This window comes from Vicugna pacos, chromosome 8 (genome assembly GCF_048564905.1).
Source record: "Vicugna pacos chromosome 8, VicPac4, whole genome shotgun sequence".
Taxonomy (NCBI): domain Eukaryota; kingdom Metazoa; phylum Chordata; class Mammalia; order Artiodactyla; family Camelidae; genus Vicugna; species Vicugna pacos.
The window spans coordinates 1,437,201-1,456,539 of NC_132994.1; the positions used below are offsets into that span (position 1 = coordinate 1,437,201).

At 44.2% G+C, this 19,339-nt stretch overlaps 1 protein-coding gene across 1 annotated transcript in view; it reads right to left on the minus strand.

The window, feature by feature from the left end:
* Positions 1–5,465, minus strand: part of KCNQ5 (potassium voltage-gated channel subfamily Q member 5) — a 456,708-nt gene extending 451,243 nt beyond the window's left edge. The window contains exon 1 of the mRNA XM_072965455.1: positions 5,048–5,465. Within this exon, the coding sequence (XP_072821556.1) occupies positions 5,048–5,454 (407 nt within the window). The 5' untranslated portion in view covers positions 5,455–5,465. The remainder of the gene's footprint in view (positions 1–5,047) is intronic.
* Between the last annotated feature and the right edge of the window lie 13,874 nt (positions 5,466–19,339).

The window sequence follows — 19,339 nt, forward strand, 5'->3', positions numbered from 1 at the left end:
CTTAACTTTTCTCTACTCAAATTCCTCCTTGTCCCCACTGTTCCTGCCTAAGTTTCTTAGACAATCATCTCTCACCTTTCTAGAATGGTAGATAGTTAACAAACATTTGGGGAATGAATTTATGGAGAAGGAGTACAAGAATGAATGGAAAACTTGGACAACTGCTATTACCTCCTCATTGGCCAGTTCTATCTGGCACTTTTAATCCATTGAGCAAACCAATGAAAGACACATCTTTCCAAAAATTTGTATTTGATTACATCATTCATCTGATCTTCACCATTTGACAGCAAGTACTACCTACAGGAATAAAGACTAGATTCCCTGGCCAGCCTCTGAAGCCATCCAAGATCAGGTACATGTGCCTTCTGCTCTACCCTTTTTTCTTGAAGTTGTCCTTATCCGAAAGTAGTTACCAGTACCCAGAATCACTATGTTGAGTCACAGCTCCCTATCTTTACCTAAGCTCTCTTCTCCATCAAGACTACTGATCCCTCCTTTACCTTTACACCTGAAAATGCACCAGCCATTTGTCAAAATTCAGCTCATATCTCACTTCCTCTTTGAAGTCTGTGCTGACCTTTCTGCCCTCACCTCTACTTCCTCTTCTTTTCCACTGCGACTTTGCACTCACTTCTGTGGCAGCATCATGTCACATTTGTTCACAAGCTCACAGTCAGCTCGTGCTGGAGTCTTTTTGCCTTACTAGGAATGAGCACAGAGTAGATGCTCATATGTTTCCCAGTGTGGAAATGAATGAACAGATGACTAGATGGTGAAGTCTCATGGAAAGATTATAGGCGAGGGGATGATACAAGATTTGTATCTTAGGAAAAACACTATGTTGTCAGAGCAAAGAGCTGGGAGACTGAGAACAGAAGCTGCAAGACATTACAAATAACCCAATGGTGATAAACTGAGAAACAGAGAGGGCTAGTGGCATCAGCAAAAAAAGAGAAGGAAATGGATTTGAAGAATGTTTCTAGAGTGAACACAGAATTTAATGATCCTTTGGATGGCCAGTGGGAGCAAGTGAGAAAAACAAAGGCATCAAGGATGACTTTCAGGTTCCTAGCCTGGGTGACAGGATTACATCTTCTCATGGAAAATATCTATACATTCTGATCCAGGGCATGACACCAGGCAAAGACGAGCAGACACAGTGATGAGTGACACCGTTTCCTTCGCTATTGCTGAGAATCACATTTGCTGCATCAATGCGAATTCATATATGTGTAGCCGAGCAGGGCCCTACTGTCATCATCAATGACCATCTGATATCTATAATGGTGTTTGTAAAATGCTTACCTGTATAATAGCTTAAAAGGTTTTTATCATGCTCTTGCTGACCAGGGTTGGGCTGGACAGGAGGGAGGCTTGGGTGGTCCCCCCAACCCCCTCATGGTACTATGTGCAGGGATCATGCTCAGTGCTCTGCTCTTGCCCCTACTGGCCTGCTCTTGACCTCAGTGCCCTCCTCTTGACCCCTTGTGGTTTCCTTGTATCCTGTTGTTCGAGCCGCAGAGGAGATCCCAGGCCTCAGCCTGCTTAAAAGGCTAAAAGCATTTATCTACCTGACTTTAAACTGCACATGTTTTTCTCTAGAGCTCTTTTCCACGGAGCTTCTTGCTGTGCATCCTTTGTTCTAGCTACAAGAATATTAAGAGAGTCCCAAAGCTGGAGGTGAACTTTGTACCCAGCAGAGGGAAGGAGACTATTTCATCTACAAAAATAAGAACAATTTTGCAAAAATGTGTTACCCTGTTTACACAGTCTCTGTGGAAACCAGCTCCACCCCTTGGACTCTTGAACTTTTACTATAAAACACCCCACTTTCTCTCCCCAGCAGGCTCATAGTTTTAGAGGTGTTAGCCCACTGTGACCTCCTTCACCTGGCAAAGAAAGAAAACTGCCTTTTCTACCTCATCCAAAACTCTGTCCTCAAGTCTCAATTCAGTAAGTGGGGTATGGAGGCCGTGTTTCAGCAACACGTGGAGCCCATCATGTGTTTCCATGTTTCTCTGCTATCATCATTATACTTCTAAACTTTTCCTAAAAAAGAGGAGGAATTGAAAATGGACAAACAACATTCAAAGAAATATGTCACCTCATATGCGAATAGCTCTTCTATGAAACTGAAGAACGGCTGATGACAGGAAATAGGAAACCAGGAAACATGGCTGTTGGGTAAATCCTTAAGAACAACAAGGGAACGGATTCTCTTAATCTCCACTAATTTATGAAGATTGGAGGAAACTGAAGCAAGTCACCTCTTGTTCTTGCCAGCCATCTCATTAGCAGGCTCAGCTATATACACTTGAATATCACACTCTACACCATGAAAATACCATGATGATAATGACTTTTGCATGCTGAATGGAAATTTTTCTTTACCTGAAACATAACTTTAAACACCCTTTTCTTGCTTCTTGGCAATGAAAACGCTGGTCCACCAAGTAAATCCATCCCCGAAGTACCTCATTAATCACAGTGCACTTGTTCTTGGCAAGAACCTTAACGTGCTTGAAAAACTGTTATTAAAGTAAGATCTGGGGATTCCCAGGCTGGCCAGGAATTAGTTAGTCACACCAATTTAGAAACTGTTTTCTTACAATTTCCTTTATTATTAATGGTCTGGTTAGACTTAGAGCTCCAAGTAACTTTCCTTTATTAATTTAATGTGTAAAGTCCGGCTATTCTCAAGCTTACTTAAAATCATAAGCAGCAACTGCCAAAGGTGGCCTGGCCCCCAGGGTCAGCTGTGGTTGTGCTGAATCCTTCCAGAAGAGGATACTATCCACTCCTTCTTTGGGCTCATTTGGAACTAGCACCCCTATCTAATCGCCCAAGCATTACAGCTTTGGATTCTAGAAACGCATAATGTAAAACTTCACAATTGTACATGTACCGACAAGTACATAATTGATTTTGTATCTACCACTACAGTTGCTGATGGCCTGATAAAGCCCGGTGAGTAGAGAATTATCCCAGCTTGAACCTCTTGAAAAATCATTTGTCAAAATCTTACAATTCTGTACAGCCAGGAAAACCTGTTAAACACCAACAGATTGAAAAGTAAGCGTTGCATTAAAAGACAGCCTCGTTCACGATCAAGGACAACACTTAGAAGACACAAAGCACAAGCACTCACCAAGGCTGTCTCTAACCCTCTCTGAATATGGATAGTATGTAAATCACCAAAAATGAAAGGCCACTATATAGCATCATATTGTAAATTTTAAGCTATGAATATTCTAAGCATACACTTGTAAAATAAAAAAAACTATTTTCCATACAGGATATATTCTGTTGCCAAATTGAACACAGATCATTATTCCTACATGTTTTAGTAGATCTTAACAGGTCAAAATAATCTATCAGATTCATTAGGTTAATTATATATCAACTTAGAGGGGATGAACATGAAAAGTATCTGGAGTGTTCCTCTATGTCTATGTTCTACTGCAGGGACCGCATTTAAATCAACATGAATCTCACATACATTATACCTCTTGATGTAATAATGATGCTACACAACGTTCGCCTTGTGTACATTGTCAGATGGCAAGTTGGCTGGAATATTCCACCGAATGCTGCAGGTTCACATCAATCTGGGACTGTAAAATTTTCCGAACACCAGAGGCCCACAGATTGTAGACTCCACCAATTTCCTGACCACTACGCGGTTAAATTCCAGGTTCACCTATTCATAAAACCAGCCCCTCCACTTCCATATTATTTCAAAAAAATATTTCTGGAGTTGATGCCAATCCTCCGTCCCAGGTGAAAGCTGTGTTAGGATGATATGCCTCATTTCGAAAAGAAACTCAATTTGTGTGTTCAAAACCTATTTTACCAGGAAACAAGGAACCTATCAGTGAATGCCTGCAACTTTCTCTACTGGTCTCCTAGGCTGACGTCTTTCGATTTCATTTTAACAACAGAAGCAAGGAAAAAAAGAACTAAAAAGAGAGGAGAAAAAGAAGAGGAAGAAGGAGAAGAAAAAAAAATGAGGGCGTAACAGCATAAAAAGTACCTTAAAATATCCCCATAAACCTAACTCTAGCAGGAGGCTGCATGAATGGACGTTGTGGGAAAAACAGTAGTAAACTTTCAAGCCACTGAAAGGTCTGAAATGCCTAAGGGAAAAATCAACATTTGCTTCCAATCATTTTCTCATTAAGCATGCTCTGCTAGATGGTGAGGGCTTACTTAACACACCCACATACACACTTTGACTAACAGCCACAAATGCCTACTTAACCCCCTGCCTGATCCCTGCCCCTAGCTGCTGGTCTGCGTAGCTGCCGCGGCCCCTCCGCGCGCGGGGCTCCCCACCGGCCCCTGCCACTGCGCGGGAGCATCTCCTCGCCCGCCCTGCTCGCCTCTTCTAAACCTTGGCCACCTCTGTGGCAGGAAGGACTCCAGGCACTGACAGAGTTTCCGTTAGTGGTGGCGGAGGTGGTGGCGAGGCGTGTTTCCGGGCGCACTGGAAACCGAGCTGTTCTCCCCACCAAGTAGGGGCTCCCCCAGCTCCGCTCCGGAGACTGAGCACCCAGGTCTCCCTTTCTCCTCTCCCCTCCCCACCCCTTCCCGCGTCTTCCTCGCCATCACCTCCTGACCTCTCCAACACACTCTCCCAAGCACGGGCGCGCGTCCTCCCCTGGCCTCAGCTCCCGGGCGCCCCCCTCGGTTGAAGTTGACGTCTCTCGGGACCTGATCGCTCCCAGTTATCCGCGCCGAGTACACTGTCAAGTACTGCGGCGTGCCCAGAGCGGCACGGCGGCTCACTGACTGCACTAGGGGAGAAAGGTCGCTCCGGAGAGGCAGAGAGGTGGGGTGAGGGGGGTGGTGTGGAAGACTCTAGGAGGACGACCCTGAACACGTGCAAAGAAATAAAAGCCGCCACGTGCGCGCGCGCGCGAGTGTGTGTGTGTGTGAGCGCATGCCGGGCCCGGGCATCAGCGCCCAGCAGCCCGGGGAGGACCGGGCGGAAGGGCCCCGCCGCCGAGGTGACCGGGGCCGCGTGAGGGGCGCGGATACTCACACGAAAGCGTGGTAGACGAACGCCCAGCCGCGGGGTCTCTCCAGCACGTTGTACAGGTAGTTCTGCAGCCGCCGATACTTCACGTTGCGCCGGCTGCTCTGGCCGCTGGGGTAGGAGAGCGGCTTTCCCAGCAGGCTCATCCGGGCCCCCTGCTTGCCCCGCCGGCTCTCCCGCAGGCCGCCGCCGCCGCCGCCGAGCGCGGCCGCGCGGGGGCCCAGCAGCAGCAGGCCGTCGCCCCTGGCGGCCGCCGAGGTCAGCAGCGCCCGGCCTCGGCCCGACTCCACATCCTTCATGCCGCCGCCCGGGCGCCCCCCGCCCGCCGCCGCCGCCGCCGCCGCCGCCGCGCTGCTCTTCAACCAGAGCCCGGCGGCGCCGCCCTCCTCTCCTCCCGCGTGGTGGCGGGGCATGGCATCACCACGGGCACAGCGAGGGGGGCGCCTGGGCCCGCGGCGGGGGCAGCGGCCTCATGCGCGCTGGCCGGCGGGTTTCGGGGAGGAAGCCGCGGCCGACGGGGCGCCCGCCGGCCCGCCGGCCCGCCACCGCTGAGGGGGCGGGGACGCGAGCCTCCGGGGCTGCGCGCGGGGGCGGAGGGGGCGCGCGGAGGAGGCCGCGGAGTCCCGTGTTCTAGCAGCTTTTGGCTTCGAAGGCGGAACCAGGGACCTGTTGGGGGCGTCCCTCGGGGAGAGGGTTTCTCCGCTTCCTCCGTTCCCGCGGTTGACACTCCCTCCTTCCAAAGTGGGCCCCCGGGAGGGCGCAGGGCCGCTGGGGCGCTCGCGTTGCGCTCCTAAGCGCGCACGCCCAGCCGGGCTCCCTTTTTCTGCTCTCTCTCCCGCTCCCCACGCCCGGACCACGTCCGCCTCCTCTCCAGGAGAGGACCGGGCTCCCAAGCCCCTCTCCGAGGCGCGACTTTGGTTTGTTGCCCTGGGGACTTCGGAACTGTCCAGAAGGGAAAGCGGGTATCGCGCGCAGACGACAAACTGGAGAAGCGGGTCGCTGGTCCTTCCGCCGCTACGTTGCCGCGCTCGCAGGTCCCGCCATCCTTCCGCCGGGGGTGTGAGCGGGAACTGCCCCGCCCCTCCCTGCCCCGCCCTGCCCCGCCCCGCCCCGCCCGACCCTTCAGGTACCACACAGTCCCTGAGCGCGCGGGCCGAGACTCCGGGCGGTGGCCCTCCGGTCCCCGCGCAGCTGGCGAGTCTTGGTAGCTCAGCGTGCAGACCTGCGGGACAGGACTGCCGAGCCGGCGAGGTGGGAATCGGGCATCTCCCCACAGCTCACTCCGGCTGGCTGGCTGTGCCTTTCCATCCCCGCATCAGACCGCCAGCCCGCGAGTAGCTGCACATCCTTCTCCCGGGGTCGGGGGATTGGGGGTAGGGTGGTGGAGAGGGGGGAGGGCGGAAAAACTATTAAGTGGCTCCTCCGCGATTAACGAGTGCTCGGGGACTCTGCCTGACAGCCTCGCGGAGCTCGGAAGAAGAAACCGGGTTCTCTCCATCAAGAAATTTTTGTGGAAGTTCGAGAAAGTCATAAAACGGCCAAGTCTCGGCAGCAGCGGTGGCTCTGGGTGTGTGACAGAAAAATCCGTGGGGATGGAGCGCCCTGGACACCGGCTCAGCGACGTCCTCACCACACCCCTGTTTGCTGTAACTTACGCGGGGAGAGACGTGTCTCGAGTGACGACCGGCTGGGTCTCCCAGTGCCTCGGACACTAGAGCGATCCAAAGCCCCAAGCCTTTGGGAGGGAGGAAGGCCACGGTGCCACTGGCTGCGGCCTCTGGCCGTCAGCAGGGCTGTACCATAAAGCGTAAACAGTTAACATCACAGTCAGCGCGGGGAAACAGAAAGAAAGCCAGTCTTGAGAACTTCTTCCAGCAGAGTGGACCCCCCTCTCCCCATGTGAAGGAAACGATCATGAAGTTAAACTGCAGGGAAAACTTAAGATTCCACCACAAAGCCGGAGCAGCTGGTTCCAAGGTAGTGATTCCACGCGCCCTTGCCTTCCAGAAGCCTAAAACCGGAACAAGTTTCCTTTCCCCTGTCTCGCCCCTCGGAGATAGATGTCTCCCAACTCCTTTCTGTGTGCAATCCGGCAGCTCCTTCCTGTCCCCGGCAGGAGTGTCGCTGAAATGCTTTACTCTTAACTGTTGATTGTTATCGCTCTGATTTCCGCGCAGCCCTCTCGCCAGCTCCAGGACCCCAGCGGGACCCTGCTCCCCTCCCCTCCATCCTTTCCCCGAGCCTGAGCCTCTGGGCAGTGGGCACTAGCTGCACATGACCGCCAGCACCGAGCACCAGCACCGCGGTCCCCTCGTGCACTTCCCACACACGCGCTGTGGGGGTGCGACAGGGATTGCCCCGCGCCCTGCTCTTCAAGGTCAGTTCTTCAGCCCCAGAGCCACGCGAGGACCCCGGCTGGGGCGGGGGGGAGTTTGCTCTTGCTATATTTAGACTCCCCGCGGAGTTTCTGCGCAGGGACTTTCAGGTTGAAAGAGCTAGATTTAAAATGACACCTGTGCATGATTTCAACGTGAACATCTTGGCTTTGGGGCAGGCCGGGAAATGAAAACCATTTCCTCTGAACCGAGCGGTTTGCCTTCTTGCAAACTCTGACCAGCACCACCACGTGGGTCGGGTCGCTTCCATCTCCTGGGTGCAGGCAGGAAGCTTCGGGAAGGCCTGACAGGGTCACGCTTCTTATATTAAAAAAACGCAAAGCAGAACAAAAACAAGAGAACAGTCGCTAAATTTCCCAGTGATGCTTTCCTCTGGGGGGCAGGAGCATGGCAACAATGATTTCAGTGAAACCGTGATGTAATTAAGAAAATGCCATGAAACTTAAAAAAAAAGTGGTCAGTAGTGATTTAGAACTGAGAAGGATCTGGGGCATCCCGTCTTCTAGAATAACCTTCAGTTAGAGACAGAACCCGGAGGAGCCCCGCCCAAGCGTCCACAGGTGGTTAGCATGAGGGTTACTAGGAACCCAGCAGTCTCGCCCCCCTGGTTCAGTATCCCTTCCACAGAGCGGTGGTTTGCCTCTTTAGCATAGTACTTATAAAAGAGCACATGGTTTTATTTCAGGGCCTCTTCCAACCAGGCTCCTAAAAGTGGGTTTAGCTGCAAGCCCTGGCTACCCGACCTTTGCATGCTTGGGAAGGTAAGGACAGGTGAGGCCACATGGCCTCTCCTTCCAGATCTTCTGTGTGTACCTCGCTTCCTCTACTACCAGCTAACTTGCCTCAAAAGACAGGAATTCACTGTGGGGAAAACACTGCGCTTTCTGTTTGTGCCTTTGCTGTTGCTAGGAAACCACCTTTCATTTTTTTTCCTGAAATATTAAAACCTAAATATCAAAAGAGAAGGTGGGCATATAGCACAGAGTAAAACGATATAGTAGTGCATATTCTTGGCATAATCATCACATTAGAGCACTCCAGAGAGGCATAAAAGGTGAAATACAGCTGCCTTTTTCAAAGGCAAGTGTTTATTTCTAACGTAGAGCACCGACCGGAGTTGATGGGGCCTCCCCATCCTTTGGAAGTGGTTGGTTCAGCTTTTTACAACGCTCTGTAAGATGCCTGCCTGAAATTTATGACCTTGAAAACTTATCCTCTGAAGTCTACCTGGAGATGGCTTCCATTGAAAATGGTGACTGGACATAGTTTATTTCAGTGTGCCTTCTATCCCTTTATATTTTTCTTCTGAAAGCTACTCTAAAATAGTAATATTGAAAATTCTATCGAAGAGCTAGAGACATCCAGGAAAGATTTTTAAGGCAGAAATAACTCAATGTGAGTTGGTTTCACAAAATGTAGGTAACCCCATGACTCTCCCCATTTCCTTCTTCTCCGTGAACTCCCCCCACACCTTCCCATCTGTCTCCCCTCCCACCATAACCTACCCTCCCATCAAGTCATGGTCATGGTTCTGATCTACTAGTGGGTAATTTAAATGCTACTTTTTTGTGATGTGGGTGCATCTTGATTTGCTGTGAAATTCCAGGTCAAACAGTGGTGATGATAAAATCCTCAACCCTTAGAGCAGAAAGGGAATTTGCTGGTGAAGAAATAGGAACCCGGTGTTTGCTGTTCAGTGACTTGTCTTAGAAGTGGAAGCCAAGTCTCCCAACTCCTGAGCAGTGTACCCTAGAAACTGCACCGCCTTTCCCTCAGCTTTTATTTCCCTCCCGTGACATCATACCCAAGCCCACAAGCACAGGACTATAAGTGTGTTTCTCAGGTGTCTTATTATAACCATGGATTCAAGACATATATTTACTCCCTCTTATTATTTTTGTGTATCGCAGCATCATTTTTAGTCGATTAAGGATTCTTATCTAAGAGATAGGATGCTAAGCTTCTCAATCTGTCTCCCCCACAAGCAGACATTAATCAGAGCACCACTCAGGGCAACATCAGAGATCACAGGAGCCTGGCCAGACCACGTGGAGGTTCTAATACAGCAGGGGACCCAGCCCTGCCTGCAGTGGGTGAGGTGAGTCCCCTTCAGAGCAGCCTCTGCCCCAGGGATGCAGACACATAGCGGGGAAAAGGCTCAGAAAGTCTCACCATTTTCATCCCAGCAACTATCAAAATTTATATTCTTAGGAACCACTAAAATAACGTGCTGTTCACCATTGTCGGAGCAAAATAACTGCAAATATTTAGCGTGTATTTACTGTGATTTACAAGAATCATGTCCCTTGATTCTGACAGTGGCTTCGTACATAGACACCACAGTCAGATCCAGTTTAGAGGGGAAGAAACTGAGGCTCCGGCAAGTTAATAATTTTTCAAGATGGATAAGTAGTTGAGTCAGGACTCAAACTTACAGGTATTGAATGCAAAAACAAAAGCCACACAAAAGCCACACCAACAAAAACCAAAGCCAGATTTTTAACTACTAAACTCTATTAACTTTTGAAAGAAAATAGTTTAGCCTATTATTGTGTGTTAGTAATTTTGACAGTTTTTCCTTCCAAAATAAAAGTATTGGAAAGTGACCAGTAGTTGTTGTAAAGCAAGATTTGGGGTTTTATTTCAAACACAGAAACACCCTCAATATTCTCTTCCCTTTGCCTGCAGAAATAAAGGCTTCCCTGCATAGATACTCTTTTATTTTATTTTATTTTGTATTGAAAATTTTGAAACAGCCCCAAATCTCATAGTATCAATTTCCTGAAATTGTATTTACATTTTTACCTTTTCCCTAACACTACCTTCAGTTTTATTCATAGATGTTCATTGTATTTGACTAAAGCTGACTTCATTTTTTTCCGAGATGTTAGCATAGCAACATCACTCTCTTTCAGTCAACTACTTGAACACTTCTTTCTGGAAGTAATTTGAATACAGTTCAAATTTGATATTTTAATTTGATTTAATTTTAATTTTATCTTTTATTTGATCTTCCTAAGATCCATGTATTTAGAAACTATGTGAAGAAGTTGCTAACAGAAGGAAAATACCTCCCTGGCTCCAGTGGATGGGAAAATTCTGTTATAATTCTGTGCCCCCTAGTGGTATTGCCATTTTACCGTAACTTTCAAAGAGGAATTAAGAAAGCCTCCCTTAGGAATCTCCCAAACCTATTCATCTCTTCCCCAAGGAAGCATTCAGGTGCTGTGCTAGTTGGAGTGGGTGCAGAGATGAAAGTACTCTTGATTTTTTCATGTTGGTGGACTGGTGATGCAGTTGGGTAAATAGGCAAGTAATTCTGTTGCGACGATGAGTTTGCGGTGGTTTGCACAGGACAGAAACACGGAGGGTTTCCTGAAGAGTCGAATAGCTGAGCTCAGGCTTGAGGAATAGCTGGACTTTGGTGAAGTCATCAGGGCAGAGGATTCAAAGAGAAAACACGAGGGGAGGGTAGAGCTCAGGGGAGGGTAGTGCTTAGCATGCACGAGGTCCTGGGTTCAATCCCCAGTCCCTCCATTAAAAATAAATAAATAAATTCAAAGAGGAAATCACTTGAGATGGCTTGAGAGCTGATCTTTGAGATTGACTAGAGGTTGGATTCTCCTGGAGCCCAGGGTGCTTTTGAAGGTGTGGCTGTGAAGAGGAGATGGAGGAGTAAGGCAGTATTCTGACTTGAGTAGGGAGCCACTGACGGACATAAAGCGAGAAACTCCATGTGTTCCTATTTCCACTGTCAGAACAGCACTTGACATTGGTTCAGTTTAATGCCAAAAAAAAAAAAGAACAAGTGTGACTCGTACACCCAGGCATGGCCCAAGCCCCCCTTCCCAACTGGGGATGCAGAGATGATTATGCAGAGATTACTGAGAGCTCCCATGCATGGACAGATGTTAAGACAAACCTCCAGTTTTCAGGCAGGAGTCTCTGGGTACATCGTGGTATGATTCACTGAACTTGAGACTATCTGGTGCGGCCACCAAGGAATGCAGACAATGTTGAGTTTAACCTCATATGGAGTTTGGCGTGCCAGTTGAGACAGCCCAGTGGAAGTGTCCAACAGGATATGTGGATCTGCATCTCCAGGGGGAGCTAAGAGTCAAAATTTGAGAATCATATTCATATACACTGGAAGTGATGGGTTGGGACCAGAGTACCGGGAAAATAGGTAGACTGGCTTGAAAAAGATGTGGCCTGAGGACCCAACCTGGGGGCACTGGAGGGCACGGTCTTTTCGGGTATGGGACAAGGAAGAAGAGAAGGAGGTGGAAATAGAAAAAGCCAAGTCAGCATCACCGCCACAGCCACCGAAGAAGCTTCAACAGGGAAATGCCGGAATGAGATCAGTAGAGATGGGGATTTTGAATTTGGCAACAGGGAGGTCGTTTGGAGAAGCCATTGTTTCTGTTTTTTATTTTCTTGCAGAATTGTCGAAATAGAAATCAGGTCAGAGTGGGCAGGGACGAAGGTAAGGCACAGGTAAGGCAGTGAAGATGATGATTCTGGAGGGTAGCAGAGAGGTAGCAGCCAGCAGAGGATGTGAGTCTGAGGAGGGTTCCAGACGTGACACGTGCTAACTCACCAGAGACTTGAGCAGCCGCCACAGACACTCTCACAAGTCCCGGGGCTGAGTTTGAGCTGGAATTTGGGCCGATAATATTTCACTGTCAGCTTTGAGGCCTGAGACAACTTGGACAACATCTGTTGATTTTTACTCAATACTTTCATAGCATTTTTAATAAAAACCATCACTTATCATTTCTAACATTTCCCAACCAGTTCAATTGAATAAATAGACATTTTTTTCATGTTTAATTTTACCTGGAAGGAAGGTGCATGTTGGACAAATGATAGATTTTTGTTTGACTTTGTTTATGAGGAGAGGCTGCAGAACTGACCGGATCACTCAGGAAAAGCTATATATACATAAATGTATATCTGACATCTGTTAAATATTCAACATAGTTTTCAAACAGTGCCACTGAGAGCAATGGGGAATGCTGGAATCTCTCAGGCTGGTCAGGGATGGGCAGGGGTGGGTGTCCAAGCTTCCAGAGTATTTTTAGAATTATTTTTTAAATTAAAAAAATTAAATTCCTTTTCTTTTCTTTTCTTTCTTCTTTTTCCTTACTTTCTTTTTTTTTTTTTAATGGAGGTTCTGGGCATTGAACTCAGGACCTTATGTATGCTAAGCATGTGCTCTACCACTGAGCTACACCCTCCCCCTTCCCAGAGTCTTAACCAAAGATTTGTTTTCTTTTTTTCATTTGAGGCTTCTGAATAAAATGACACTCCCAGAAAGGCTGCTAAAATTATTTTTTGAAACCAGTGCCTTAAAGACTAGTCCTGTTTGTTGGGCTACATAGGGTAATGCTTTCTGTCTTTTTGAGTCTTGGCTACAAAATGGGAAGATACATGGCTCACTGAGGCAAAAGAGGGGGCAGTGACAGACAGAGCGGATAGCTCAAGGTTCTGCCCATCCCAAGGTCTGCAGCATCGTGGCTGCGATGCTCTGAGTTTTGGAAAGGGTTAGGATCTAAGGGACTCTGGGCCTTGTGTACGAATCTGGAAAGTGAAAAGAGTTCATTCTTGAGAGAGGCAAGTGTCCTGAGAAACAGTCAGAGGGAAAGGAGATTGCAACTGAGTGGTTTTAGTTTTTCTTTGTTTTTTGCTACTATGGTGTAAAAAAATTTGTTTGAATTTTTTTATTGAAGTGTAGTTGATTTACAATGTTAGTTTGAGGTGTACAGCGAAGACTATGGTGTAAAATTTTGATGAGATGCAACAGAAGGTCAAGCGCAGTTTCAAGGTTTAGGGTTTTATTTTTGCTTGTCACTTTATACATGAGACTGAGGCATATTGAGAAGAAGAGGGACAAAGTTGAAAATCATTTTCAGGAAGAAGGATTTCCTGATGTGGATGGGAAGATTAAAAATGAAGAAGAAACCGGGGGCCACAAGACCCAGTGTTGCTTGGAGGGGTGCTGAGGACCGGAAGTAGACCAAGAAGTACCAACACATCGCTTTTAAGCTGCTTGGGATTCGGAGTCAGAAAAAAACTTCTGCGTTGTGGGATCTGGCTGAGTTACTGAATGTCTCTGTCTTCATTTCTTTACTGTTTAAAGTGGAGATAATATCTATGTCACAGGGCTTTTGAGAGGATTCAATAACACAGTTCCTGTAAAGATCTTAGCATCACTGTAGTAGGTAATCAGTGCTCAGTAAAGACTCACCGCCACTACTCACGTTCATGCAGTTCCAGACTTACCTCAGGTTCAGTTTGTTATTTCCCCCACAGTCTCTAAAAAGGAGTTAATTAATCTTTGGAAACATGAGCTTCTGTAATTTTTACCATTAACTGAAATTTAGCCGACATATAAAAATACTAGAAACATGAACTTGTAAAAAATATGTATGGTTTTTATGGGTTGACCTTGAATATCCTTGAAGTGAAACTATTTTTTCAGGTGAGCTGTTTGTGAAATTTAAAAGCAAATGAAAGGAATCATATCTGATAATATACAAGGCTATGCATTCATTTTTTGCGGGGGAGGGGTGGATTTTGGTTTTGTTTTATTTTTAGGGCTAGTTTACCAGTATACCATTGTTATATACCTGTATCACAATCTGTGTATAACTGGATACATTCTACTTTGCTTATTGCCACAGTACCTTTTATTTCATATTACACATGGTTAGAACCACAAAAACCCTAAATATACAAAGATCCAAATTAATTTTTTATTTAATAACACTTTATTGAAGTTTACTAGATATAATTAAACAAGGTAAACCATAACACGTAGAGCTCTGGGAGATTACTTCTGACAGGAATATTCAAGTCGTAATGGGTGTGTGACTCTTTCTAAAATATGTGTCATATTTTAGATGTCTGGTGATAGGTGTTGAATTCATCACTCTAGAATATCTGTGAATTTATGCTTCTGAAGTTCTTCTGGATGATAGAGGTTTGAGAATTTGGCAGAAGTCCTAGAAAAAGTCTGAAAAGCATCCTTATAATTTTGCATACAAATTATAAGCTCTGCAGACACTCTGAACTAATTCACAGCACTTAGAGTTTTATGAGCCCTTAGACTGTGTTCTCAAAGGAATGGGTTTTATAAGGGCTCTCCAGAGACCATCTTCATGATGGCTTGTATTGGATATATGAGAATGACTGGAGTAGCAGAAACTTCTTTGACCAGAATGGCCCATTCTGTCTCTCAGGCTGAAGTAAGGAATGCCTTGATGATACAGGTTTTTCAGAGTTTGAGTGTTTTAAATCTCAGGATATGATTTTGTGTGTGTGTGTGTGTGTGTGTGTGCGTGCGTGCGTGCATGTACAGACACATATAAATATGCATGAATTGCAGTCCAATGCTTTAAAGTGTTGCTCGCCAACACATCCATCCAGCAAGAATCACCCATTCATGCAACACAAGGGAGGGCTTCAGCTCTGGTAAGAGGATCACAGTCATTTCCAAACTTGAATTCCTTTTGCTGTTGACTAATACCCTGGCATGGGGGCATCTCAGCTTTGTTCTTGATAGTCGCCTCCAGGAATAAAAGTCTTGACATGGTGTCTTGGAAGTGCCCTGTGGCTGGTTCACCAGCCTCCACGTTGCCAGCTGCCTTTCCACTCACCCACTGGAAACTCCGGGTCACCTTGGCTGCAACATTCCTTCAGGGCACTGTTTTATTGTTTGTTTGTTTGTTTTTAAATATCTTTCAATTTATTTTATGAAGTCAGTGTAAAATCAACACTGCAGTTGCACCAGATTATTAAAATAGAATTATAGACCATCTTTCTCATAAATAGAGATATACATATACTAAGAAAAATATTATTATGTGAATACAGCCATATATGAAAATGTATACATCCATACCAAGTGGAATATACTAAAAGAAATGCAACTGTATTAACAGTCAAAACCATAATTTGAAAAGACACATGGATCTCTGTGTTCACAGCAGCACTATTTACAATAGCCAAGAGATGGAAGGAACCTAAATGCCCATTGACAGATGACTGGATAAAGAAGCTATGGTATATTTATACACTGGAATACTACTCACTCATTAAAAAGAATGGAATAATGCCATTTTCAGCAACATGGATCAACCTAGAGATTATCACACTAAGTGAAGTAAGTCAGCCAGAGAAAGACAAATATCATATGATATCACTTATATGTGGAATCTAAAAACAAAAATTTATACAAATTCTATTTACAAGCCAAAAAGAGACTCACAAACATGGAAAACAAACTGTGGTATCAAAGGGGAAAGGGTAGGGAGGGATAAATTAGGGGTTGGGGATTAACAGACACACATTACTATATATAAAATAGGTAAATAACAGGGACGTACTGAATAGCACAGGGTACTCTACTCAATTTCTTGTAATAACATATAATGAAAAGAATCTGAGAAGAAAATACATATGTGTGTGTATATGTATAACTGAACCACTTTGCTGTACACCTGAAACTAGCACTGTAAATCAACTACACTTCAATAAAAGATCTTTTTTTTGAAAAAAAGTAAATCAGATCTGTCTCCTAAGGCAAAGGAAATAAAAGCAAAAGAATAGAATATTACTCAGCCATAAAAAAGAATAAAATAATGTCACTGGCAGCAACATGGATGGACCTGGAGATTGTTCTTCTAAGTGAAGTAAGCCAGAAAGAGAAAGAAAAATGCCATATGATATCACTTATATGAATCTAAAAAAAAAGGACACAAATGAACTACTTATTATTTATAACATAGATGATTGATTTCTTGAATATGTGTAAGCACATTTGACTGCCCTTTGTGATTGGAAAAAAATAAGTGATCCACTAGTTTCAAATCAATTTTCCTAAAAGAATTTCATTAATAAAAAATGCTTTATAGTTAAAAAAAATATAAATACAAGCAAAAATAAACAAATGGGACCTAATTAAACTTAAAAGCTTTTGCACAGCAAAGGAAACCACTGACAAAATGAAAACTCAACCTATTGAATGGAAGAAAATGTTTTCAAATGATATGACTGGTAAGAGATTAATACCCAGTGTATATAAACAGCTCATACAACTCAACATCAAAAAACCTCTCCAAAAAACAAATAAAAATAGGCTGAAGACCTGAATAGACACTTTTCCAAAGACGAAGTGCAGATGGCCAATAGGCACAAGAAAAGATGCTCAACCTCGCTCGTCATCAGGGAAATGCAAATCAAAACCATAATGAGGTATCACTTCACAACTGTCAGAATGGCTATCATCAAAAAGAAAACCAATAACAAATTTTGGGAAGCATGTGGTTGAAAGGGAACTCTCATACACTGTTGGTGGGAATGTAAATTGGTGCAGCCACTGTAGAAAATAGCATGGAGGTTTCTCAGAAAACTAAAAATGGGACTACCATATAATCCAGTAATTCCACTCCTGGGTATATATCCAAAAAAACCCAAACACACTAATTCAAAAAGGTCCATGCACCCCAATGTTCATAGGAGCATTATTTACAATAGCCAAGATATGGAAGCAAACTAAATGTCTACTGACAGATGATTGGATAAAGGAAATGTAGTGCAATGCAACAGAATATTACTCAGCCATAAAAAATAATGAAATTTTGCCATTTGCAGCAACATGGATGGACTTGGAGGGCATTATGCTAAGTGAAATAAGTCAGAGAAGACAAATATTATATGATATCACTTATACGTGGAATTAAAAACTACAACAATCCAGTGAATATAACAACAACAACAACAAAAACCAGACTCAGATGTAGAAAACAAGCTAGTGGTTACCAGTGGGAAGAGCGAAGGGGGAGGGAACATATGGAGGCAGGGGGTTAGGAGGTACAAACTGTTATGTATTTTACATAATAAATATATAAAATAAAAATAAAATACTACAAAATAAAACTACAAGGATATATCATACAACAGGGAATATGGCAAGTATTTTACAATAACATAAATGGAGTATAACCTTTAAAAACTGTGAATCACTATATTGTACACCTGTAACACATGATATTGTACATCAACTGTATTTCAATAAAAAATGTTAAAAAAAGTAAATCATGGAAATCATCCCATCAGCAAAAAAGAAAAAAGAGTAAAAGATCACACGATCATCTAGAATAAATGTTAAAAAAATTAATAAAATTCAACACCTATGTATTGATGACAACCAAAAGTCTTAGAAAGACAGAAAATGTAAGGAACCTCCTTAATCAGATTAAACTTGTTGAAAATGAACCTGTAGCAAACATCATACAATACATATGTATAACATATATGATATATATGGCATATATGATTATGTATGTATATGTATGTGTGCGTATGTATGTGTGTATGTATGATAACCTCCTACTGCCTGGCTCTACAGCAGAAAACTCAAATGAAGCAATTACTCGCCCGGGCCCCTAGGTCGGCCTCTCAGTGTTCAGTCCTGTGGTGGTTAGCTGGGTCATGACTGTTGATTCTTGAGCTTAGAGAAGACCCGGATCTCATTGTCTTAGTGAGAATGTATTCACTCACCATCCATTAATTCATGCAACAATTGTTAATTGCATGCCTACCATGTGTGAAAACTCTAGAACAAATTATCCCTATGTAATGCTGCCTGCAGTCCACTACTGTAAGCTCTCTTTTCTTAATCAAAGACATGTTTTCTTTTTTATTTATTTTTTTATTCATGCACATATGTGTATTCAGTTTGGTTACAGACACTTGGGCATACAGATCAGCTAAAATATTAACTTTATCTCCACCTTCAATGATCTACTAAGCTCTTTAAGCTTCCTTGTTCTGGAAAGGAATGTCATTCCTTTAAGAAAAATAAAATTGCTCGTGGGGAGGGGTATAGCTCAAGTGATAGAGCGCATGCTTAGCATGCATAAGGCCCTGGATTCAATCCCCAGCACCTCCTCTAAAAAAAAACTAAACCTAATTACCTCCTCCCCACAAATTAAAAATTAATTAATTAATTAATTAATTAAAAAGTACAAAAAAAGAAAAAGAAAAGGAAAACTGCTTCTCAAATCTGAATTATAAAAGTATCTCTCTATTTCTTTAACACTCCAGATTGGAACATCATTTTAAGTAAAAACAATTAAACTTGTGCTAGCTTGTTTTCTAGTACGAATTATACTGGAAAAATTAGAGGTTTTACACAGATTAGCTTAAATCATAGTTTCTCTATTTAATACACGAGTAAACTTGAATACATGATTTAGTCTCCATGTCCCTCTTTTATCTGACTTTCAAAATTGGAGACTAGGGTTACTGGAGATGAATTAAGTTACATAATGTTTGCGACATCTCGGCACCGACGTCTTGGCACTGTGTAGGCCCTCTGTCAGCATTAAATAACTCATAGACTCTTCCAGTTTTGTTATAGGAAAAGAAGGAAAGTACTTCAGGAAAAAGTATTGTCACCACATGTTGAAATTATCTATTTATTAAAAAACTTTTCTTCTTGTAAAGGAACATGGTTAACCAGCAAATCCAACATTGTTCAGTTATATAGATCAATATGTTTTTAGCTGTTGCCAGAGTAGTTACATGAAGACATTTGTGTACATGGATCTAAACAGACTTAGTCTTTCCCTCCTACTCTATGTACTTTTTTTTTTAAACTTTTTATTCTAAATCCCCCTGGGCTTCGTCTCCACAGCCAGAATGAGCTGCCGGTCCACAAGGTCGATGTCCAGACTCTTTATCACTTTTCTCAGAGCAGAAATTGTCAGCTCTTACTGACAGCCAAACACAAATTTCTTACCTCATTTGGGACACTGAGACTCTTGTTTGTCTCTACTATTTTATAGAAACATAAATCCCAGGCAAATGTAATCTCACAGATAAGCAAATAAAG